Source organism: Gymnodraco acuticeps, unplaced genomic scaffold, assembly GCF_902827175.1.
Source record: "Gymnodraco acuticeps unplaced genomic scaffold, fGymAcu1.1, whole genome shotgun sequence".
Taxonomy (NCBI): domain Eukaryota; kingdom Metazoa; phylum Chordata; class Actinopteri; order Perciformes; family Bathydraconidae; genus Gymnodraco; species Gymnodraco acuticeps.
This window is the reverse complement of record NW_022990721.1, coordinates 141204-167986: the sequence shown is the minus strand read 5'-3', so window position 1 is coordinate 167986 and position 26783 is coordinate 141204. Positions and strand designations below refer to the sequence as shown.

Below are 26783 nucleotides of genomic sequence, written 5' to 3'. Positions count from 1 at the left end.
AAACCTGATTAAGGGAAGAAGAAAGGTTAGGTGAAGGTCAATTATTTATGTGGGAATGTTATATTCCTGTACTGAGAGCAGAGAAAAGCTCCCAGAAAAACAAACCGTTCGACTTTTACCTGCACTTCGTTGTTTCGCTGTCTGATGGCATCCTCTTTCTCCTTGATCTCCTCTTCCACGGTGATCTTCTCCCTGGGGGTCCAGCACAACAGACACGAGTATTTAGCCACCAAGGACAGAGAGGGTACACCCGGTAATCCGAAGCCCCAGCCACTTCTCCACCGAGCCGTCTCTACCCTGCCCCTGAACCACCACCACCACTTCCTCCCCTTCAACCACCATGATGTCCTGAAATATAAACTCCTCAGCACACAGAGAGAAGCCGCCTGACTGTCTGCAGCTACAGCAGGTGTGTGTGTGTGTGTGTGGTGTGTGTGTGTGTGTGTGTGTGTGTGTGTGTGTGTGTGTGTGTGTGTGTGTGTGTGTGTGTGGTGTGTGGCGCTGTATGCGAGAGTTTTGCTGAAAGTGAGAATGTGCTAGTTCAGTGAAATGTGTGGGAGATGAGGAGTGAGAGGCAGATGGATGCCTGGAGGATGAGAGGAGTGACGATGAGCCAACCTACAACATCCATCACTTGTGCCGCCCTGTGTTTTATCCTCGCTAATTCACTCCACCCGGGAGAGAGGAAATGGAGCGAGGAGGAGTATTGACTTTTGTGCAATTAATAAATGTTTATTTTATGTTCTGCTATAGCTACGCTTTAGAAGGCACCAAAAACACTTACTTTGTGCGGTCAGGGGTTTGTACTGAAGTCATTAAACCTGATTAATCACGACTGATATACATTATTAAAGCATGCAGGAAGATGGATGGTACTCGTGTTATTAATGACACATTAGTATGGAGGTTCAAACTGCACCAAGATCCTACATTTTATTCACACACTTTTCTAATGTTTTTGTTTTTTACAAATGTTATTTCGTACCAAACTAATATTCAGATCACATACAATCTCGAAGTTTCCTTTTTTCCAAACCTCATATTATATTTACAAATAAAGCAAGAAGAAATACAATTAATTTAATAAAGAAATAGATGGATACAAACGGAAATATTCTTCTATTTTTATTTTATTTTGTATTTGTATTTATTTATAGAAGGACCATGCATACAAAAACATTAATCTCAGCAAAGAGAAGAGATGCAATATGCCAGATTATAGCTAATATCCATCTGTGGTCCTCAGGCAGGTTCATAACAATCAATAAACAAATAATAACATTGCATGATCTCTATCAGTCTAAACATGTATCCTTATACATAAGTACTCTGTCCACTTCCGCACTCAAATATATTTTCACATTTTATAGTATTTTTTCTCCACCTTTCTCATCCTCCTATCTAATATGTTTAACTCAGATTTTGTTTTAACATTATTGAAAAACTACCCTTAAGTGTCTTATTGTAGGTTTAACAAATGAGCTTTACCCATTGTAAATATTGGAAAATACCCTCCTAATAATACTAGGGTTGCCAGAAACTGACCATGATCAAAATCGATTATTCGGCAGCCCTGGCGAATAATAATCGATTAATCGGCTGTAGCCTGTATTATTAATAATAGCAGCATTGCAATAAATAAATTGTGCGCGCATCTTCAAATAAAGGCAATGGCAGGCACTTTAGACAATAAACAAAAAATAAACCACCATCATGTAGCCTGTATTAATAATAGCAGCATTGAAATACATTCAATAATTAGCCTATAGTTCCACGAGGAGGAACTCTTTTTACCTGCCGCTTTGTTCATCTAGTCGCACGTGTGAGGGAGGGTGAGGGAGGGTGGGGGTGGGGGCGGGGGCGGTGTGTAGCGTGCTGCAGTCTGCTCTGCACGCAGGCTTCCTCCAAGTTTACAGTAAAACAAACTGGTGGTTGTGACCAATGGCCATTTACAATTATTAATACTATTACTATTATTAGCATTAGTTTATATTTTGGTTGAAACTAAGCCAGAAAAAAAAAAAAAAAAACATAAATAATAATAAATATAAATAAAATCGATTTTTAAAAATAATATTCGATTATGGAGACTGTAACGATTAATCGAATAATCGCTGGCATCCCTAAATAATACTAAACCAACCCATTTATGCAAATGTGCAGGTATATATATTCAGCAGGAACTTGCACTATCCGACTACTTTTTACGATGTTTTATTTGATTGTTGCCTCTGTGTTAAGTGTCCTGTCTGCCTGTAACTTTGTGTGGTAGCGTTACCACTGAACCAATGACCAATGAGATTCACCTGTTTAAATAAAGGCTAAATAAAAAAATTAAATATAGAATGCATGGTCGTGCAAAAAGGCATTCGAATGTCAACAAAGCAAACCAGCAGCAACATTGAGTAATCTCCTCAAATAGGGATGTTGCGTAATTATTTTTCACACGTTAGCATCGCCGTTAATGATAGGATTACATGTGATTTAATAATCGTACCATGTTTCAGCTCTGAGAAAAAATATTCTTTAAAAAAGTACAATATTTAATATGTGCATTTCTTGTGTAAAAACAATACAGGACTCTCTTATAATTCCTGTAAGTTTCACATTAAGATGGACTGGATATTAAAAAACAAAATCATTTGTAATTCTTTTCAACCCCGACTAAAAATAACGGCAGCTATTTTTAAATTCTCTCTCACATCAAAATGCACAATTGCCTTGATAACTGATGAATATCCTCCCAGTTTCACTCTTCCTCCTCTTACCCATCCTCATCCTCCTCCTGAGCAGAAGGCTGCGGCCACATTTTGAAGCAGGCACAAACATGAATCATCGTTTTAAATTCCCTCAATCTGCTGCCTGTCTGAAGCTCTGGTCTTCACTTCTATCAATCATTCTTACCTCTCCTTCCTCCCTCTCCAACAGCTGCAATCTGGTGTGAGTGTGAGTGTGTGTGTGTGTGTGTGTGTGTGGTGTGTGTGTGTGTGTGTGTGTGTGGTGTGTGTGTGTGTGTGTGGTGTGTGTGTGTGTGTGTGTGTGTGTGTGTGTGTGTGTGTGTGTGGTGTGTGTGCAGAAAGGTGGGGGGTGTGGTTTAGGAAGGCCAACTTTTCTCACTTCTCAATCTTAGCTTTCATGAAAAGGGAGGAAGCGTTAAGAAAAAGTGTTTCGAAACAACAGCTACTGACTACCAACCAGTCAATGAAACCAAGAAAACATGAACATTTTCTGGCATCTGCCTTAAAGTGAAGTAATAACGTGAAGGAACCATTAGGAACTGTTATATAGTTTGAACAATTACATCGGTTATATGTTACGTTTTATGTTGTTAAAAATGTATTTGACTTTCTGACTGTTGTTACCTTGGTTTTCTTGTGGTAGAGTTTCTATGGAAGTGATAGAAAATTGTATAAATAATGTCTGGTTTCTATTTCATATTCTACCCATCCCTCCCCTCTTCCACCTCACTGTTAAATAACAGAAACATGACTGCGCTTTAGAGCTGCTGTGTTTGAGAGCTGCAGCAGGAACACACGTGTTTCTTTGTTTTGAGTGCGTTAGTGATATCATCTTGTAACAACCAGAGTTGGTTCCACAAATAAAAACTCCAGCTGGGATCAGGGGTTAGTAACAACCACTTGTTTCCGGATGTGTAGAATTGATTTGTGCAGCTCAGTTTGTGGGAAACACTGCCTCCTGCTGGTCAGTTAAGATACAGACATACAGTCCATCGATTATTATTTGGATGAGCATTAAATAACATTCATATGCTAGTTGCTGTTTGTGTGTGTGATACAAACCCAGTTGATTGTGTTAAATGGGCATTTTAAACATTCTCATATTGCTCACAAGACCCTAAATCATATCAGACTGTCAATCTATCGTGTTGTTGTCAAAAGAATCGATCTATAATAATTGCAATGAAAGTCGTGATTTACACCCTTCTGTACTAACTATTATATAACCATCCTAATCAATTAGTGGAAACTCTTAACGAGTACAGGCCATTTTAAGGGGACATCTTCTCACAACAAGTGGTATATCCTTCTCAAATACTGTATGTCTCTAGTTATATGCATGGTTTTAATAGAGACAATGAGAACAACTGCTTACTTTTGTAGTTCGACAATCTCGTTGCTGAGCGAGTCGAGCTCCTTGATGGCAGAGAAGTCAGCGGACAGGTTCGCCAAGTTGTTCTGGAGAGGAAGCGAGGCAGAGGAATACAAGAGGATTAAAGTCACATCTTAAAGTTAAACGGTAACGAAACGTCCTAAACAGAAGGCTACGAATTACCATCACATCGGCTCAATTACAATCCGGGCCCTACACCCTTACCCCAACTTTACCCGTTTTCTAATCTAGAAAATGTTAGACGTGTTCATTTGATTGTCAATAGTTGTATATTACAGAGATTGTAGCTCAGAAACACCAGGTTTAAAAACAAGCAAACTGTCTAAATATTGAGTTTTATCATAAATATTGATTAGTTTTGATTTTAAACTACGGTTACGAAAGTTAGGACAGTTCCTGTTTCTGCCGGAGAGAGGCGTTTGTCCCAAAACAAGGATGTTGTCATATTCTTTTAATAAAATGTTCTCCCTGAGGTTTCTTCCATAGTTCCCCTTTATTGAATTCCTTAGAGTCTTCCTTGTCTGCAGTAAGGGTCTAACGACAGAGGTCGTTTTAGACACTGTGGTTACACCCTAAAACTTAAAGAAAAAGCCTAATTTATCACCATAATGAGAACATGGAGTTAAGGTGTGTGTAAGGGACGGTTTGGAATTGGGCCATAGACTCATTTTAGACTCACACTAGAGAAAACAGAAGTATTACTACGTGGATGAAAACTCTTAAGGACATGTAGGACAATAAAAATGCCACCGATTAAACAAATGAACAGCTGATTGAAGTGATGGCTTTACCCCAAAAGAATCACACATGAAAGCCACTGATGGAGACACAACATGTCAGGGATGGGAGGAAGTTTTGAATCTGAGGTAAGGATGGGAGGATACTACATTAAATTACACTTCTAATGCTTTCATTTAGCTATTTGCATCTACATCTACCTCCAGGCAAATGTATCTACTTTGGACTCACATTTAATTACCTTGAAGCACTTTGAGCATCAGGAAAAGCGCTATATAAATCAAATGTATTATTATTTATTCATATATGTATAAGTAAATCCAGCTACTCTGTGCTTTACTAATCCTGTTGTTGTTATATTACATTTGTTATTCCTGTGTTTGCAAATTATTGTCGTTGCTGCTCTGATTCCCCTATATAGGCTAGTGACAATGGCCCCAACATTTTGAGATACCCCTCCCGGAGTTAGGACAAAACACAACTTACTTTTTCCTCATCTCTAAGGCCTCCCATACATGAAAGGAAAAAGTAAGTTGTGTTTTGTCCTAACTCCGGGAGCGGTATCTCGAAAACTAAAGCCCTTTTTGGCTGTTTGTCACAGGCCTATATAGCAGTGGTTCTCAAATGGGGGGTACGCGGACCCCTAGGGGTACGTTGGAGTACTGCAGGGGGGACGTGAGATTTATTTTTATGTTAATGTTATTATTATGCTCCAAATATCTGGAACAAACTCCCAGAAACCTGCAGGTCCGCTACAACTCTGACTACTTTTAAATCCAGGCTGAAGACTTTTCTTTTTGTCGCTGCTTTTAATTGAATTATTCATATCTTAGACTGCACTGTAACTTTTATCCATGTACTTTTTTCTTTTAATGTTTAATTGACAGCACTGTAACTTTTATCCATGTATTTTTTTTCTTTTAATGTTTATTTTATTAGCTTTTCTTTTTAATGACTGATTTTAAATGCCGTTTTCTTAATCTCTTTCATTTTTTGTAAAGCACTTTGAATTGCCTTGTGTTGAAAAGTGCGATATAAATAAACTTGCCTTGCCTTAATGAAAAAAATACCAATTTTACGGAAAAGTAAGGAAGTTTGAGCAGTGTGGGTTTTATAGTTACACATATTTCAAAACGCGAAGTGTAATAACTGCAGGTTGCCTCTCTGTCAGAATGACAAAGCTCCTCAGTGAAGCACAAGCCCATGTTTCACTACATTATAAGTACAACTTATTAAAAGGATCAGTTCAATGCAACTATGTCGTCTTAGTGTTTGTGACGAAGGTAACTTCGTCACTTGTGACGGACGGCTTCGGGCCTGGTAACTCAGCACTTTAGTGAAACAGTTTTGCACTTTATTAGCGTGATTGCACAGTACCGTTGGTATGGCATATTTGGCACATTTTAAATACTAATTATTGAGATAGTATTTATTAAAGGATTGTGTGTACCTGGTGCCCTGTGTTGTCTCCTCCCCCCTCACCTGTGTCTAGTTGCTGATTAGTGTGTGTGGGTATTTAGGCTCTGTTTTCCCTGTCTGTTAGGAAAGGGAGTGTGTGTGTGTGTGTGTGTGTGTGTGGTGTGTGAGAGATCCTGGTGGCTGCAGGCTGGGCTCACGTGAACAGCAGCAGCAGGATTGAGGATGTGTTCATATTTATTTTATTTTAATAAATGCCCACGTCGGGTTATATTTTGGACGTTCTGCCTCTGCCTCCTTGCTTGGTCTGGGCCGCTCAACGCTCAGCTTCTCTCAGTGTTATTGCATGATGTTAAAATTGGTTTTAGTGACGGATTGTAACATTTGAAATGTAGCATTGAAGTATTTCTTCAGTTACAATGTTGTTGTTTTAATAAATCAGACACCGATGGTGCAGCGCTGTGCTGTACCTCTTTATAGGCATTTCTTCCCCTGACAAATTGTTTTTGTTGCTGATCAGGGGGGACGTGGCTGAATGTTTTTTTTCAAAGGGGGTACATTATTGAAAAAGGTTTGAGAATCACTGCCCTATAGGTTTTTATTAAAAGGTTTATCCAACCTTGTCTTAAACTGTAATGAACTGAGAGATAAACCAAACTATGGCTTAGTTTCAGAAACAAAGGACAGATGTGTGAGACCAAATGAGCGGAAAGATGACGAAGAGAGACAGCTTGAATTAAGTAATGAGACGCCCCGGAGTCAGTAAACTATCACACACACACTCACTCAGGATCATTGCTCTGCACGTGAGAAGTTGATGCAATGTTAAAATGTAAAGAGAGGACACAGAAGGAAAGCATTAAAGTGTAAGTTGGAAAAGAAAGACACACAGCTGCAAGTTGGGAAAAATAGAAATAATCCAAAAACGCCAGAAAGAAGGAACAATGTCAGACAAAATAATTGAAGCGAGAAACTTAAATTTGACTTTCAGCTAAAACATACTTATAAACCTCAGTTAGGATAGGCATACTTGAATGTCTAAAGTCACTGGCTCTATGCAGTGTTTTAAACTGGAAATATAATCAAAGGTATTAATGGTTAATGTGTTTCTCAAACTTTTTCACTTAACCAATAAAAAAACACTCGCGGACCACCTAACTCCACAAATATCCAAAATCACATCGTTTTTCTAGAACAGATTACAAATCGCCTGAAAATGGTACAAACAAGTGGCAACATGTGTGACGAAGGTGTTGCCCTGGGCTATATCATACAATCGAAAGTGAAACTTAAGCTCGCTCCATTGCGGAGATATTCCCGCGAAAGTGTGGAAAACTTAAATTTATTTATTTATTTCAAATGTGAAATTGTACCAATATACTCACAGGCCACTAGGGGGCGCTCACACTCTGAGAAGCACTGGTGTACATTGATGTTGTTGGTTTGTAATATTTTTCCTTTCATACATTGATTAGGTATAATTGAATTAATGGATGTTTGTTATTTTCAAGTAATGTTGATTTTTCTTTAACTGTGTTCATTAGGGGTGGAATAGTGCTGGAGACAGTCATATGGAATATTGATGCTGTTAATACAACACCGGGTTGTATTTGGACGTTCTGCCTCTGCCTCCTTACTTTGGTCGGGCCGCTCACTTGCCAGTCTCTAAAAATGCTGCTAAAAGTGTGTGTGTGAGAATGTTTAAATAAAAATAAGCAGTAGAATGAAATCAAGTCATGCTGAGGGTATGTCTGTCTTTCTTGCTTTAGGGGAGTAGAATATATTTATGATGTTTTTTGAAAGTGAGTCCATACAACAATATTATTAGGAGCTTAATTTAATCTTGAAATGTAAAACATAGTCGGTAAAACTAGGCACTCTGGTGGCAGACGTTTAAAAAGTTGTATGAGTCATCTGTGGTTATAAAACAGAAAGGAACAAAGCTTGAAGTTTTAGGAAAACCACTAGATTTTCTCTCATCATTAAGGAAGCATAAATCACCTTTTAATTATAAAAATATGTACATTTTCTTTAATATAAGCTCAAAGGAGTCAAATAAATATAATCCAAACATCACCAATTTCCTATTCATAGATCTAAGAGCTCGTAGTTGACTCACCTGCTTGATGTTCTGTCGGTTCAGATGGAGGGATCATCTCCGGGGAAAGGCTCTGCGGAGGCTCCAGTCCTGTAGTCAGCCTTTGAGTGATCAGATGAAGCGCCAGAGCAAACTGCTCCCCGGGTCAGTTTCCCGATGTCTCCGATGTCACAAAGCTCCCTGAGAACACGAACACACACACACACACACACACACACCACACACACACACACACCACACACACACATCCACACACACACACACACCACCACACACCACACACACACACACACACCCACCACACAACCACACACCACACACACACACACACACACACACACACCACACACACACACACACACACACACACACACACACACACACACACACACACCACACACACACACACCACACACACACACACACACACACACACACACAACACACACACACACACACACACACACACACACTTAACCCACACACAAACACACACACACACACACACCACACACACATCACACACACACACACACCCACACACACACACACCACCCACACACACCACACCACACCCACACACACACACACACACACACCACACACACACACACACACGAAACAATTGACACCTCAGGCAACGACTATTGGAGATAGTTGACCGATCATTGTGTTCAACACGCTATGAAGACCTCATGCTGCACCAATATCAACTCGAGCGACATCATTTGTCATTCGATTAATTGACAATTTATGTTTCTTTACTCTTTGCAACTCCAATCATAAGTGAACTGTAATTTTCTAGGTGTTTCTACTGTGGACATTTGAAACACAGCATGTGATTTAACAATTCCTTAATGCCTATTCTGGCAACTGATTTTCTTCAAATGAATTTCTATTCTACTTTGTATGGATCGCATGTTTTTGGCAAATATATATTAACTTAGACTACAATAAACTAAGTGCTACTTTTTTGCTGACAAAAATGTAGGGGCTCTGCTTTTTGTTTGGTTGTCAATGTCCTTTTTGTGAGCATTGTTAAATGTATTTTTAATGAGGCCTCATTGTGGTGAATTTGTCATTTCTAATGCACATTTTTACAGTCAGTCAAAATTAACATAAATTACCCAAGCCAGTGCCTCAATCACAGTTTAATTCTAAGTAGGAAGTGTTTTATAATATTTAACGATGGACCAGATGTGAAACTTTTAGAGAACAATTCCCGAACATATGGCTTTTCTTTTCACACAACAACCCATCCTGTACAAAACTATATGGCTTTTTAAGTGTCTTCGGTCGTCAGAAAAAGTCTTATTTGCTGCCCAAGAGATTTGCTGTCCCTACTTACCAGATCCGTGCGAGTGTGGCGGAGGGAAGCCCGGTTTTGAGGAAGATATCTCTGACTTCAGGTCCCGACACGAGGCCGTCCATGTCCCCGTCTGTTTTGTTGAACAGCTCATCGTACTTAGCTTTTTCTGCTGTCGACACCACCCACTGCACAGGCAACAAAACACACTTTGAATCAGCACCTCCAGATTTCATTAGATTCCTTTATTGTCACGACACAGATTACAGAGAAATTCCAAGCATTCCCAATGGTGCAATCCACACATAACAGACAGTATAAGTATCATTTGACCATACAAGCTACAGACATTTAATATATACTATTATAAAGTGACACAAAATTGGACCTATGATACGTAGAACAGTACAACATACAAATACAAGGACAACCTACGACCCTAACTCAGGACTTACCTTCACACTATCCCTCTTCTTGATCTTTTTCTTAAAAACGCAGTGAGCTAAGCAATTTGAAATCATTATGAATGTGTGTTGTTGAAGCTAAGAGGCAGTGTTTGAGGCGGTGCATGCAGAGGAGAGTCTGGGTCTGATACTCACAGGGGAGGCGGCTGGTGTTGGGGACGGGAGCTGGGACGGGAGCTGGGGCGGGAGCTGGGACGGGAGCGGGAGCTGGGGCGGGTCTTGGGGGCGGGGGCAGGGCCTTAGAGGCAGCGTGGGCGGAGCGACTGTCTTTGACGGAGGGGGGCGAGGGTAACAGGGGCATCACGGGGGGCACAGAGGGCTTTTTCCTTTTGGAGGGAGGAACCAGGGGGGGTGGAAGGGACATGGGAACAGGCTCACCCTCCAGGGCTCTGTACACCAGATACATGGCCTGGGAAAGGGCAACACAAATCAATTAGGAAACGCAATTACCAATAAAAACATCCTGTGGTTATAACAGCCTTACTAACACTGGTTTAACATGTCTTACTTGTTTCAATCAGGGCTACAGAATGTTTTTATTCTTAAAAGATCATACACATATCACTGGTTGACTGTAACTACAAAATACATTTACTTGAGTTACTTTTATCTTTCCAATCAATGCTAAATTACACTTCAACCAATAGTTGGCAGTATAAATAGTAATTAAAGTTAGCTCAACTTGCACAATTAAAATGATATACACATTAATGGATTACTTAGTATAATCTAGTCATATAATATATCTTATTTCTGAATAATAAGCACTTTTAGCTTTGGTACTTTAAGTATATTTTCATACTTTAACTTTTATTAATGTTACATTTTGAATTCAGGACTTATACTTGTCACAAAGCGGTACAATAACTTTTAATTAAGTAGAATATCTAAGTATTTCTGCACCTCTGCACACAATATTAATACATGTGTGCCCAAAATCTATCATCATATTTCTGGTAAGCATAATTAGATAATATAAATTAAATAACAACACGGTTTTTGTATTTCTGTGTGAATTAAATACTTGAAAAATAAGAAAAATACTGAGTATTTTCTCAATAAATTAAGAACAAAAAAGCTAAATAAACATAACAATTTAAAGTGGAGTCAGAGAGAAAAATAATATAGATATGTACAATATACACATCGTTTGTTAATCGCATTAAACTGAGTAGAGATGTTAAGTGTGACCCAAAAACAAAATCTTACATTTATAATCCCCTCAAAATATTCCCCATCAGATGTTTTGAGAAACTTAAATTAGTTTGTGCTTGTTCTTATCAATTGAGACGTGACCATGTATCACAATATCTCCATTTATGATCAGAATATTTAATATCAGTTAAAGGTAGGGTAGGTAAGAATGGAGAAACCAGCTGGAGTGCGCTAGAATTTGAAAGTACGCACCCTTCCTTCAGACTTCCTCACAGAGCCCCTCCTCCAACACACACGAACACGCACATGACCAATGAGGGCACGAGATAAGCTTGTGCCCAGATGGAAGGCTGACAGGCAGGTAGGCCATCCAGTTACTTTAGCCGGCTCAGAGGATTGATCGTGCTTTTTACAGCGCCACGGCTTCCAGAGATGACGTGATGTATTTATTGTCAAAGCATTTAATGTATTCATTGCTATCGGGATGTTAAGAGCATTCCATGGTGTTTCTGAAGTGAATGACCTACCCCTCCTTTAACACACAGCGTACACTGAAACTAAGTGACTGAAACTCTTTATTGGTTTCTTTCCGCTTTGATATTCAACTCAACTCTTACCACAGAAAATTCATCTCTGTCCAACATGCCGTCCCTGTCGATGTCACTGAGCTCCCACACCTTCAAAAAAAACACACACACACACAGCATTACAAACGTTATGTTCCATGTAAGCACTGACTCAAAACCTAATCTCACTTCCACTTTTTTTCATTTTCTGGATGTTTAAATTAGCTAGTTCAAGCTTTTTTTGAAAACCACCTGCCTCAATTCACTTCCTGTTTTTTTAAAGCATAGGGTTTTTTTCTTTAGCTTCGTCACTTTCCTCCGTCTATAGATTGTAAAAGAAAGTCCAGTTTTAGGATCGTACCCGGCCCAGGATGTCCACTGGCAGCTTGGAGTTGAGCAGGACGGGTTTGACTTTGTCTCCCGTTAAAATCCCTCCTGATGGACCCAGACTTTCAAAGATGGCGTCAAACTTCATCTTCTCCTCAGGCTGGGGAAAAAAACAGATTAGAGACGGAGGGTTCAAAACATGGGGCAGAAACTAAAGATGAAAAAACAGAATGATGAATTACATTTTGAAAGAAATCGGCTGAGGCCTCTGCTCACAAAGGCATACCATTTATTCATCATGGTATGTTACTGAGCCAAACCTATACAATATATTTGTTATTTATGCAATTTTACGGAAGATCTTTCTCCCTAAGAAACAAGGAATGCTGCCATCTTTTGTTGAGTGCAATATAGCTATTTATTATATATTCTTACGTTTCTTTAAATAGCTTTTTGATTAAACCAGGGTCTATGCAGGAATCCTGAAGTCAGATGTAAAACCTTTTAAGACCTTTTTCTAGACCCTTCCCATACATTTTAAGACCTCATCGCCACTTGGAGTTCTAACCGGTTACCTTGGCGACACACTTTACCTCACATTGACTATATACAGTATTCATTGTCCTTCCTCCTTATCTTCCAACCATTTGGACGCAGACTTGCATTTCCCCATAACGATGTTGTTTAACAACCGGCGTAAACGGACCTTCGCGCTATCAAGCAGTGAGCGTGCGATGTCCTGTTCAGATGACGTCAAACCCAACGGGATGCCATCAATAAACTACACAGAATCACACTACACACCTACGCAATGATTACATTCAGGCAGACTGTAGAATACAACCTCTTTGGACCATTTATATACTTATTGAAAACAAGATACAAAATGTAACACCTTGGAAAATGCCATTTAATGCTTTTTAATAGCCTTAATTTTCGCTAAATTGATTTATCAACTTTTAATACTTTTTAAGACCCCGCGGACACCCTGTAAACGTATTTAGTTGATCAATTTGTATTCATTGCTCAGATGACTGTGTGCAGATCTTTTTAAGCAAAGAGACAATTCAGAAATAAAAAGTTTAAAGTGGACCTATCATGCTATATTGGAAACATATATTGTAGGGCTATACCTATACAAAACATGTCTGTGAAGTGTTTTCCTTAAGATACCCCATTGTTGCCATGCCTCATACTGCTCAAACCCCTCTTGTGCAGCCCTGTTAGAGAAACGCAGATTTTGGGTCCTTAGCTTAAAAAAAAAGAGGAGGCGGAGGTAATGCCTGATCAGAATTCTACCGGAGATAAAGTTACATTCTGCTGTGATAAAACGCCATCCTGTTCTAAACCACATCAAGGATTATTTCTGAAAACAGTATGGAGCTCAAATGCTTTTTCTCTTGCAGGTTTATCACAAGGTGAGTTCCTTTTTTTATTCCCTGCTTTTTAAACCCCTGCTCTCCAGTACAGGTTAGCTCTGAGTGTTAGCGAGGCTTGCTAATGTAAACAAAGACCAGATTACGTCCAAAACACGTCAGGCATTGTTTCTGATAGCAACTCTCTGTGGGTCCGCTGCCGATTTGACGTCAGATCGGCAGCAAATCTGGATCAGCTTGATGTACCCCCGTTTTTAAAATATTTGGGTACGGAGGAAAAGAGAGCGGGTTTTATTTGTTGACGCTGCGTGAGTTCCCCGACACACCGGGGACACATATTCATGTATAAAAGACATCAAAAAGTGCATTTTGCATGATAGGTCCCCTTTAAGACACACTAAAACAATAAGATAGTAAAGGTAATGCTGCCTCACCTTGACGACCCAGTGAAGGTCACCGGCTGATCCTCCTGCTAACTGCGGACTGCTTGTGTCGTGCTGGAGATAAACAAAACTTAGTTAGACTTCAATTACATTTTAAATAAATTCAATAAACCATTTTTAGTTTTTAATGTGCTCAGACAGACAAAGGAGCTGTTTAAGATAATGTTTGAGTGATGGGAAATTGTTAACTTAATTAAAAATTAAATAAGTCATCATAAAGTAAAGTTGAAACATTTTTTAAAAGCCTCTTCGGATGTTCTAATTAAAACAAATATTAAAAATATATGATTATGTTGGTTGTTTGCAGCAGCAGACTTACAAATGTAGGTGGAGGAACGGCCAAATGAAGGCTCTTGAGCGCCACCTCCAGGCCATTTTGAGCACAGGCAACCAACCGCAGCGCTATGAAGAATTGCTGGGAGGAACAGGTGTAAACAACGTGACGTAAATGTATTAATCAAACTCAACCGACGTATATAAAACAAGCAAATCCATTATGATGCAACTATTTACCTGTTTGTTAAGAGCACCTTTACGTTCACAGTCTGCCAAATCCCAGATCTATGAACACACACACACACACTTCATTTATTTATATCCAAGGACACAAACAATGCGATCAGACATTCCACAAGAGCCGCCAGACATGCGCTCAGTCTACACACACACGGAGGATAATTAGAAAGCGGCGCTATTCCTGAACAGGTGAGTAACAGCAGGACGGTCACACACACACACACACACACACACACACACACACACACACACACACACACACACACACACACACACACACACACACACACACACACACACACACACACACACACACACACACACACACACACACACACACACACACACACCCACACACACACCACACACACACACACACACACACACACCACACACACACACACACACACACACACACACACACACACACACACACACACACACACACACACACACACACACACACACACACACACACACACACACACACACACACACACACACGATTAATATTAGGGATGGGAACGATCGAATATTCTAAATTATTCAGGTATTCGAATGAGTTATGAATATTTGTATTGTAATTTCTTTTTGAGAGGGGTGCCTAAGTTGATTACATATTATCAAATGGAATAATTAAATGTACACGACAGTGCCATAGCTAAGTGTGTCAGGTCTAAAGGTGTGTTTTGCTCCGCTCACCGGTCCCTCACAGCGGGCAGAGCTGCAGCTGATCTCTCTCTCGCGTCCGGTTATACTTCACTCGCGTTTATGTCCAAATCCATCAGATCTAGCTAGTTCTAGCTAATGATACGGCTGCTGCCTCTCCCTACACGCAGATCACGCAGACTCAAACCTCATCTTATGCCAAAATCCGCAGTTACCCTGTTGCGAGGTTCCGACGCTAACAGTTCACGAGCGTACGCCACATTTGGCCACCGGGCCGTAGTTTGGACAATAAACGGTTTGAATATAAACAGCAGAGACAATAGAGACGTTGACGTTGCTCTGAGAGTCTTTGCTCACCTTCCCCAGGACCAAGTCTGCCAAACCCGACCTCTTCAGGAAGAGAGCAGCATCAGCGGCCGCCACCCGCCCACTGCCAGTCGGATCAACCTGTACACAAAAAACAAATAAATAAATAACATTGCAAACACAGTAACTTTATTTACCGTGGATCTTCTACAGGTCGTCCTTATATTTAATAATATTTTAAAAGAGTTAAATGTTAAATAAGTCTGAAAACACAAAATACAGTTCAATCATTTCTTATGTTTATATAAATATTGTTATTCTATTTTTATTTAATTCTACCTTATATTTGACATTTACTTTAATATTTTATGTGTATATGAATAATTATATTTTATTATATATATATTTCACATTGTTACTTTAACTTTGTGTGTTTATTTAAAGGTCACCTATCATGCTAATTTTAGGCAATAGCATAGCTCTCAGATATATAAAAATATATAAAAAAACATGTCTATGAAGTGTTTTGCTCAAAATACCAAACCCATTCTAGCCACGCCTCATATCCCTCTATTTCACCCTGATTTGGGAATAAAGCTTTAAAAAATTGACACAAAATAAAAAGGAGGGTCTGAGCTCATGCGGGACCCGGCAGCTACTGTCTAAACTAAATACTGCCGTGATGAAACGCCATATCATGGATTATCAAGGATTCTCTCTGAAACAGTTTGGAGCTCAAAGGCTTTCTCTCTTGCCGGTTATACCACAAGGTGAGTTCCTTTTTACTTCCTGCTTCTTCACACACATGCTCTCCAGTACAGGTTAGCTCTGAGTGTTAGCGATGCTAATGTAAACACCGACCATATTACGTCCAAAACAGTCGGGCATTGTTTCTGATAGCAACGTTTCTGATTGGGCCGTGGGTCCACATTTCAGATATTACGTCATATCGGACACAAATCTGGATCTGCTCCGTTGTTCCCCCGTTTTTAGAGATTTGGGTACGGAGGAAAAGAGAGAGTATAAAATACATCAAAAAGTGCATTTTGCATGATAGGTCCCCTTTATTATATATATATATATATTTTTTTTTTTTTAATGTTTTAAATATTTAATTTCAAAATGGAGGACCTGGCACAAAACCCAATTTCCCCCGGGATAAACAAGTTTTATGATTCTGAATAAATCCAACATATTATTAGCATTATTATTATTGCTATTAGCATTAGCAAAAATGTATTTGTACAACCTAAATGATAGTCTACCAGTTAGCTTTGAGTCTAGTGTAATACCCATGGATGTATAATAAGAACTGGATACAGCGTCGGAGGCGGGGTCTCGTTCTTTCCTATGAGAGCTGCTCATTGGCGCATGAGGACAAAATGGCCCAACTTTTGAGAGAGCGAAATGTCACAGATTACCCATCATGCCTAGCTGTCAGAGCAGAAGAACCAAGCCCCCAGGAAGTGCGCCGGACTCTGAGGAAAATATTCGTTGTGTCCAAACGGCGCTACTGCAACTTCCGTATCAGTCCGTGACGTCCCTGGGCCCAGAAAGACTTTTTCCCATTGACTAACATTGGGAAAGAGACGTCTGTAAATTGCTGGATATTTTTTTTTAACTAAATAAACTACCCAGTATGAACATTTGTATAGCCCTTATTAAAAACAGTAGGTCCTCAAGTTGTAAAATGTGCTAATAACGTTATTCTGAGAGTTATTTTCCTCGGCATTATGAACGTGCATCTGAGTGGGAGCTCAGGGGGTGGGGCTTAAGGGGAAACTCTACTGCGCATGCTCTATGAGCGCACATACGGGTACTTCTGCTCTGACAGCTAGGCATGATGGGTAATCTGTGACGTTTCGCTCTCTCAAAAGTTGGGCCATTTTGTCCTCATGCGCCAATGAGCAGCTCTCATAGGAAAGAACGAGACCCCGCCTCCCACGCTGTATCCAGTTCTTATTATACATCCATGAGAAGAACCCGTATGTGCGCTCACAGAGCATGCGCCCCTTAAGCCCCGCCCCCCGAGCTCCAACTCTCGGCTCAGTAGAATGAATGGAGACAGAAAATAAATCTAGATTCGACTTTTAGTGCATTTTACAACTTTACCGACCTAATGATTTTAATAAGGGCTATAACATAGTTCATACTGGGTAGTTTATTTAGTTTTAAAAAAGTATCCGCTGATTTACAGACGTCTCTTTCCCAATGTTAGTCAATGGGGAAAAGTCTTTCTGGGCCCAGTGACGTCACGGACTGATACGGAAGTTGTAGTACCGCCGTTTGGACACAACGAATATTTTCATCAGAGTCCGGCGCACTTCCTGGGGGCTTGGTAATACCATTAGCTAGCAAACCAATGCTAATTCCCTGAACATGGTACAGCAATTAATGCATATTATATTAATATTTGTGCATTGTATGCCTCACAGAAAGGTTTTGTATACAAATCAAATTTGATTTGTAGAGCACATTTAAAAACGATTTTGGTCGAGCCAAAGTGCTGTACATGTAATTTAAACACATAAAAACACATTACATCACAATAAAAGACAATAAATCACAACAGATAAAAAAAACACATGGAACAGTCAGGAGTCGTGACCCCACTCTAACTAGAAGGCCAGAGAGAAGTAGTGTGTCTTCAGTGAGGATTTAAAAGCCCCTAGGGTCTGGGCCGACCTCACATGGAGGGGCAGAGTGTTCCAGAGCCTGGGGCCAGGCCAGCAGACCTTAAGGCTCTGGCTGGGGTGTAGCGCTGGAGGAGTTCAGCTATATAGGCCGGAGCCAGCCCATTTAGTGCTTTAAAAACAAATAAAAGGATTTTAAAATCAATTCTGAACCGGACTGGAAGCCAGTGTAGTGAGGCCAGAATTGGGGTGATGTGAGGTGACGCTTTTTGTGGCCAGTCAGGAGACGTGCAGCTGCGTTTTGGACTAGCTGCAGGCGTTTAATTGATGCCTGGTCCATACCCACACACAGAGCATTACAATAGTCCAGTCTTGAGGTCACAAAGGCGTTAATAACCCTTTCCAGGTCTTTAAAAGATAAATACGACTTGGTTTTGGCCAATAGTCTTATTTTAAAAAAGCAGGATTTTACTACCGTGCTGACCTGCTTGTCGAATTTAAAAGTGCTATTGAAGGTCACTCCAAGGTTCAAGACAGAGGGGAGGATGTTTTTACTTAGGGAGCCCAGAATATCAACCGGAGAGGCTGGAGGTTGGGGTCCAAAAAAGATTACCTCGGTCTTGCTCTCATTGAGGTTGAGGCCAGGATTTTATCTCTGTTAAGCAGTCCATCAACTGCTGGAGTGAGTTCACATTTGCTTTGAGAGGCAGATAGATCTTTACATCGTCCGCATAGTGGAAGGGAATATTGTGTTTCGTGAGAATTGAACCTAGGGGCAGTATGTACAGTAAAAAGAGGATGGGGCCCAGAATTGAGCCTTGGGGGACCCCACAGGTAAGAGGGGCTTTGGCAGAGGAGAAGGCACCTAGCTGCACTAAAAAGCTACGGTCTGTCAGGTAAGACCTAAACCATGCAAGGGCAGAGCCCGTGATGCCTGCGGACTGTTCAAGCCGTGACAACAGGATGCTATGGTCCACAGTGTCGAAGGCAGCTGTCAGGTCCAACAGCACCAAGACAGCTGAGCTACCTGAATCGGCGGCTAGGAGCAGATCATTAAAAACTCTTAAAAGGGCTGTTTCAGTGCTGTGCATGGGTTTAAAGCCAGACTGAAACTTTTCATGGATGCCATGCGTGGTTAAGAACGACTGCAGCTGGACATAGACTACTCGCTCCAGGGCTTTAGATAAAAAAGGTAGCTGGGAAATGGGCCTAAAATTTGCGAGAATGGAGGGGTCAAGATTTTTCTTTTTAAGTAGTGGCTTGACCACGGCATGTTTGAAGGCAGCTGGGACACATCCTGAGCTAAGAGAGGTGTTTACAAGCAATAAAATACTTGCTCCAACTGATTCGAAAACGTCTCATCAGTAACCCATCTCTGCATATGAGCCGATAGCTTCAGACTACAACGCTGAAAACATGTTTGAATATGAGAAAGAGAGAGGCAAATAAAGAACTAATGAAAACTGTGGGGTTTGCTCTGTTGGACGGAGGAGTCTCTGAGTCTCTTGAATCAATACTGATAATAAACCCGAGCTTTTTTCCCAGCTAGCTTGCTATTGGATCTGTTGAAAGTCTTTCATGAGGCTCAAAGGGAGCTCCCCCGACATGCCGAGCAAACGGAAACATTATTAATTCATAGAGACACTGTAGTGGACACAGAAGCTGATATGAGCGAACAGAGATCTCTGCTCACTGCTACACCACATTTCATTTAAGCTGCTCTAGCTAGCTCAGCTTTTTAGGCTCAGTGCACCAAAATGACAAATAACATTATTTCAATACAATTATTTCTCCCACAATTGTTTATTTTTTAACTCCAGCCAGTTATCTTAAAATGATGATATAGCAATGTAGTCACTGTCTGCCTATTATTTATTGTCCACACTTTTAACCAGAGCTAACTTGTATAACGTATATAGTATCCTTTGTTTATATATTGGAAGTGGGAGGCTGTGGCTCAGTGGGTAGTGCGCTGAACTTCGAATCAGGAGATAGCAAGTTCGATTCCCACTGCAGTCAGCATGTCGTTGTGTCCCTGAGACACTTCATCCCAAATTGCTCCTGTGGGGATTGTCCACAGTATTGAGTATGTAAGTCGCTTTGGATAAAAGCGTCCAACAAGTGACATGTAATGATATATATATATATATATATATATATATATATATATATATATAAATATATTTTAAGTAGTAGTTTGAGCTAGTAAAGAGTATTGTTACTTTTTCTTGTATATTTTGTATTGTGAATACTATAGATACTCTTTAAATATATACGGTTTTATTTTATATTTTATTAACTCAACAGCGTGTGCACTGCCTTGTTTACAAATGGCTGTTCAAAACCTTTTTCCAATTTGGAATCAATAAAGTATATCTAATCTAATTTATGTGAACTAAGAAATAAAAAATCAGTTTAGGCTACAAATAATATTCTGTATGGGAAGGTTTGGATATATTTGAGGTGCTAGCTTAGGTAATGTAGGTACACAATACAAATAATGTGTACATGATTTTTCTTGTATTATCTGTCATATAGAGTCAAGGAGGATTAGTTATGACTATGATAACAACTAATGGGGATCCTAAATAAAATATTAAGTATGTGAAAGACATACAAGTATAAAAGACAACATTGCTGTTGTGTGTGTATGTGTGTGTGTGTGTGTGTGTGTGTGTGTGTGTGTGTGTGTGTGTGTGTGTGTGTGTCTGTCTCTCCCTCCCTCTCCCCCTGATTGTCTCCCTCAGGTGCAGCCTCTCCCTCAGGTGCAGCCTCTCCCTCAGGTGCAGCCTCTCCCCCAGGTGCAGCCTCTCCCTCAGGTGCAGCCTCTCCCTCAGGTGCAGCCTCTCCCTCAGGTGCAGCCTCTCCCTCAGGTGCAGCCTCTCCCTCAAGTGCACCCTCTCCCTCAGGTGCAGCCTCTCCCTCAGGTGCAGCCTCTCCCTCAGGTGCAGCCTCTCCCCCAGGTGCACCCTCTCCCTCAAGTGCAGCCTCTCCCCCAGGTGCAGCCTCTCCCTCAAGTGCAGCCTCTCCCTCAGGTGCAGCCTCTCCCTCAGGTGCAGCCTCTCCCTCAATTGCAGCCTCTCCCTCAGGTGCAGCCTCTCCCTCAAGTGCAGCCTCTCCCTCAAGTGCAGCCTCTCCCTCAGGTGCAGCCTCTCCCCCAGGTGCAGCCTCTCCCTCAAGTGCAGCCTCTCCCTCAAGTGCAGCCTCTCCCTCAGGTGCAGCCTCTCCCTCAGGTGCAGCCTCTCCCCCAGGTGCAGCCTCTCCCTCAGGTGCAGCCTCTCCCTCAAGTGCAGCCTCTCCCTCAAGTGCAGCCTCTCCCTCAAGTGCAGCCTCTCCCTCAAGTGCAGCCTCTCCCTCAAGTGCAGCCTCTCCCCCAGGTGCAGCCTCTCCCCCAGGTGCAGCCTCTCCCCCAGGTGCAGCCTCTCCCTCAGTTGCTCTCAATCCCCCTAGTCCAGGAGGGAACGTAACAATCGCAATCATAAATAAACCAAACGTTTTTTATCTCGGGAAGATATATTTGCTTACCTGTCGATAGTATTTGTCATATATGGGATTTCCAGTGGAAAGCTGTAAAGAAAGGGTCAAATACAACATGTGAGTTTACAGAATGATTCAAACATTTCTCCAACCCTTAAATTGAACCTTTAAAATAGTCCTTAAGAGAATAAACTTGTTCTTAATTATGCTTTCTCAGTTCTGCCAACACATGTTCGCTGGCTTCAGAAAGCGAGTTCCTTTCCGAACTAATGCAGCTGTCAGGAAAAAGTAAAAGCCTGATCTGTTACAGATGGCGGCCGCAGACACACAGGCTTTAACCAATATGTTCATAACTCAGCGTTTCATCGTGTGTAAAACAGCTGTATTATTTGTCAATGACCCAAAACATCTGGCAAAGAGAAATGAACAGTGACTTTGATCACTGCTCAGACACAAAGGAACATATGCAGTTTACTGAGCCAGAGAATAAGACTTGTAACTTTCACAATGGCAGAAGACACAGAAATACAACAGTTTTAGGGCAGCTCGATTATGGCAAAAATCATAATCTCGATTACAGTATTTGGGTCAATGATGAAATGCAATTATTCATTGACTTTGAAAACATCCATTTATTGGAGAAAAGCAGTTAACAGTTGATTACCCTGAACTTTAAGTAGAATTCAACTGAAAAACAAACAAAAAAAGTTGAAAAAGAAAAGTAATAATAAAAAAAATAATCGTTTTATTTCGATTACGTTGTTTTCGTAATCGTTGCAAGCCATAATCGTAAGCGCGATTAAAATACGATTAATTGAGCAGCCCTAGTTTGCACAATGATTAAAGAGACCAACCGTCAGGTAGGATGAAGCATTGAAAGAACACCAGACAGGATAATGTGTTACGAGAGCTGCAACGATTAATCAAATCAACTCGACAGAATAACAGTATTTGTATTTTGATAACAAATGTATTGTTTAAGGGAATAGGTCGTTGTAAAATAGCAGAAAAAGCTGTTTTCGGCCCCTCAAATATGTGGATTTTCTTGATTTCTCCGTTTTATATATATTAAAACTGAATATTTTAACAAAACAAGACATTTTATAGTCCAGAAGACTTAAGGAGAACATGATATATAAAATGAATTGATCATGAAAGCAATCAAAACTTCAGATTCGGGCTGGCACCATATTTTTCTTTGCCTTTTTTTAAATTAATATGTCTATTCTTTGTTGGAGATAAACCAACTGATCTTGAACTGAACTGAAACACAACAAGTTGAGAAAAAGGTCACGAGTTTCCAGCGCCGTAGATGACAAACTCTGCCCACCCCAGATACCAGATACCCCACCCAAGCTGTCTTCAAATAATGTTCTCAATCAATGAATCGTCTCCGCACTAGCTACACAATACCACTCACGATTCCTTTGGCCAAGATGAGCACATTACGTGTCTCACACCATACATTAAACATCTGAGTCACCATGACACAGAAGCTAAATTGTGAGACTTCAAGATATCGTCTACATTTCAAGAGGCTACTGATGGTCAGCGTTAGACAATTTAACGACAGGGCGTGACTCCACAGACAACAGCTAATGTTCTGTCATATCCTCTCTAAGCACCCCCCTTTCCGGTGTTCATACGTCCACTGCTGTGCCGAACAGGAAAGGAATCAGCAGTTCCTTCTCCATATAGCTCAAACTGACAATCGGTTGTTTTGCTTTTAAATCGACAGGTGCAGCAAAGGAGGAAACGAGTGGACGGTAGTTGTCGGAGTTGTGATTCAACAGGGGAGTGGCCATTTCAACCAGGGCATAAAGCTCTTGTTGCATCACAGAGAAACAAATTAGCATGTGTGAAATATTTCCATCATGTAAAAACCAGGGTGTCGCAGAGACAGCTAAGAAGAAGACTCACGCAAAAATACAGCATTAGTCATCTGTCAGCTTTGTCAACTGCCAATATACAACGAGATAACCTTCTACACACACACACACACACACACACACTGATCTTTCTCTGGCCAATGCAACTTATTTTTCTGTGAGAGACAATCGTGTGCCTGGAACTGTTGGCGGCTGTAACAGTGTCGTCATTGTACTGGTGACTCTTTAAATGAGCGTTGCAAAAACACTCCTCAATCATATGCCGAGCCAGCCCTTACACAGGCAGCAGATGGGAAGATAGTGCAGAGGTTCACACAATATGTAGTAGTTACACAATATGTAGATTCATTATTGACACTGGGAAATTATTATTTACATTGTGTTGAGATTTCTGATATTGTAATGTCATGGGGTTTGTCTTTTCCTGGCTTTGAAGGCTGTTAATATTCTGTATTTACTAGAAAGCAATTTATACGATTCTACAATGCTATTAAAAGACTGCTATTTTTAGTTCCACTACTTGATACTGTAACAACATTGTTGTAAAATCACACTGTGCAATACATACTCTTTCTATGTATTACTGGTATGTGCCTGCTAATCTTTTTTTCTACCTTCAATGTGTACTAATGTATTTATTTAAATCTTGTATTTATCTGCAGTCCCAACAACTCAAATGTCCCCGCTATAGGACGAAGAAAGGATTGCTTTTTTCTGTTCTAGCCACTCTATTATTTGCTTTCACCCATTCATTCATTATATCCAGATTATTGATGATTATATTTCTAAATTCTCATTGTGTCTCTCTCCACCAGTTCAAGAAATACCACATTCACTTATGGGTTGAGAACATATGAATGTGTAACATGTAATCCCAACAAAGTGTTACAACACAGAGATACCAGCCAGGCTTCTGAACTCCTCAGAGATAATGTCAGAGCTGCTGCTGCTGGCACACAGCTCCTCTCTGTTGACAGATCAACACTGTCTCAGGTAACAAGTACTGTAACCTAATTATTAGAGCTGCTAAATAACCTATTTTCACTGCAAACAAACACACATAACTATATTTAAACTGGCTAACAACACACTGGCATTTAGAGACAGCGGTGCTGACTGGTGGTTTCACAAATGCACTTCCTCTTTTACTTCTTGTAAAACAAATGTTAAGAATATGTTGAGTTTTCTGTTAACATTATAGAAAACAACAACAGCAGCTGATCACTGAAGAAAGGTCAAAGGGAAAACTGTGAACATGCATAGATTAGATCCTTATTATGGAAATGTTTTCTTCACAGCAGCAAGTAAACAAGGCATTGCACATAATGTGAAAATGAAGAAGTGTAGAACATAAAAACATCTCAAAATAGAACATTAAAAACAGAACTAAACAGTCAAATATATACATTTTGACAGTAAAAGATACACATGTGTAGACAACCTGTCAAATATACACTATGAAGGGCCAATTACAGCTAACCAAATTTAAAAGTAGGATATTATTTACATTAAGTGAGCAAGGAATAGCATATAAAATGTACTTATAATATTAGAAATAACCATGGTTGTAACACATAGCAAGCTACACAAATAACATGGGAACCCTGAACGTAATCTATGAGAAATAAAGAGTGTATTTTTAGCGATAAACAGTGTATTTTTAGCGGTAAACAGTGTTCGCAGAGGCTGGCCAGAGAAATGACAGTAAAGCCACAACACATGAGTATCCCGAACTAACATCTGTTTAGCTGGGACCAACTAGCCTGCAGCAAAACGAAGCAACACAAAACGAGAATAGAAATACACAGCAAACCGAAACGAAGACAAGTAACGTTACACGGCTTATCTAAAGTATGATAAAAGCGGCTGTAAAACAGTCCACCACTGGACACTAACTGGCGGTTAGTTAGTTAGCTAGCATGCTAACTAGCTAGCTACGCCCTTACGCAGTCCCCACAGAGATTAGGCTGAAACTTTTCCCAGTCACAGCAACACTAAACTTCCAAAAAAGAGACAACGGGCGAGTTAATATCGCCTTTCCGCTGGCCTAGTCATATAACAATGTTCAAATGTAACCCCGGCAGAAGACATGGAGTACACACGCCGTTAGCTGTCGTTATATTAGAGTTGTAAAACAGTGTTACCTGAGTGAGAGACAGAGTGGCAGCCATAGTGTTTCTGCTTCCCACTGCTTTCACGCTGCGCTGCTGCCAGAAACACACAGAGGCTGCCGCAAAACCCGGAGTGGATCCAGAGGAAGAAGAAGGGAATCTGTCCCAGCAGACTGCATTCAGCTGCCTGAAACACACAGAGGCTGCCGCAAAACCCGGAGTGGATCCAGAGGAAGAAGAAGGGAATCTGTCCCAGCAGACTGCATTCAGCTGCCTGAAACACACAGAGGCTGCCGCAAAACCCGGAGTGGATCCAGAAGAAGAAGAAGGGAATCTGTCCCAGCAGACTGCATACAGCTGCCTGAAACACACAGAGGCTGCCGCAAAACCCGGAGTGGATCCAGAAGAAGAAGAAGGGAATCTGTCCCAGCAGACTGCAAACAGCTGCCTGAAACACACAGAGGCTGCCGCAAAACCCGGAGTGGATCCAGAAGAAGAAGAAGGGAATCTGTCCCAGCAGACTGCAAACAGCTGCCTGAAACACACAGAGGCTGCCGCAAAACCCGGAGTGGATCCAGAGGAAGAAGAAGGGAATCTGTCCCAGCAGACTGCATTCAGCTGCCTGAAACACACAGAGGCTGCCGCAAAACCCGGAGTGGATCCAAAGGAAGAAGAAGGGAATCTGTCCCAGCAGACTGCATACAGCTGCCAGAAACACAGAGGCTGCCACAAAACACGGAGTGGATCCAGAAGAAGAAGAAGGGAATCTGTCCCAGCAGACTGCATCCAGCTGCCTGAAACACACAGAGGCTGCCGCAAAACCCGGAGTGGATCCAAAGGAAGAAGAAGGGAATCTGTCCCAGCAGACTGCATACAGCTGCCAGAAACACACAGAGGCTGCCACAAAACACGGAGTGGATCCAGAAGAAGAAGAAGGGAATCTGTCCCAGCAGACTGCATCCAGCTGCCTGAAACACACAGAGGCTGCCGCAAAACACGGAGTGGATCCAGAGGAAGAAGAAGGGAATCTGTCCCAGCAGACTGCATACAGCTGCCAGAAACACACAGAGGCTGCCGCAAAACACGGAGTGGATCCAGAAGAAGAAGAAGGGAATCTGTCCCAGCAGACTGCATACAGCTGCCTGAAACACACAGAGGCTGC

At 40.9% G+C, this 26783-nt stretch overlaps 1 protein-coding gene across 1 annotated transcript; it reads right to left on the bottom strand.

Moving 5' to 3' along the window:
- On the bottom strand, window positions 1-25977 carry LOC117556375 (epidermal growth factor receptor substrate 15-like 1). Its single transcript, XM_034231676.1, is given in 15 exon segments — window positions 1-192; window positions 4114-4196; window positions 8405-8522; window positions 8524-8563; window positions 9732-9877; window positions 10145-10191; window positions 10289-10562; window positions 11926-11985; window positions 12236-12361; window positions 14012-14074; window positions 14340-14435; window positions 14534-14581; window positions 15563-15652; window positions 21670-21711; window positions 25655-25977. Coding segments are annotated over 14 exon segments (1203 nt in total). The 5' UTR covers window positions 25682-25977; the 3' UTR covers window positions 1-192; window positions 4114-4170.
- Window positions 25978-26783: the final 806 nt, after the last annotated feature.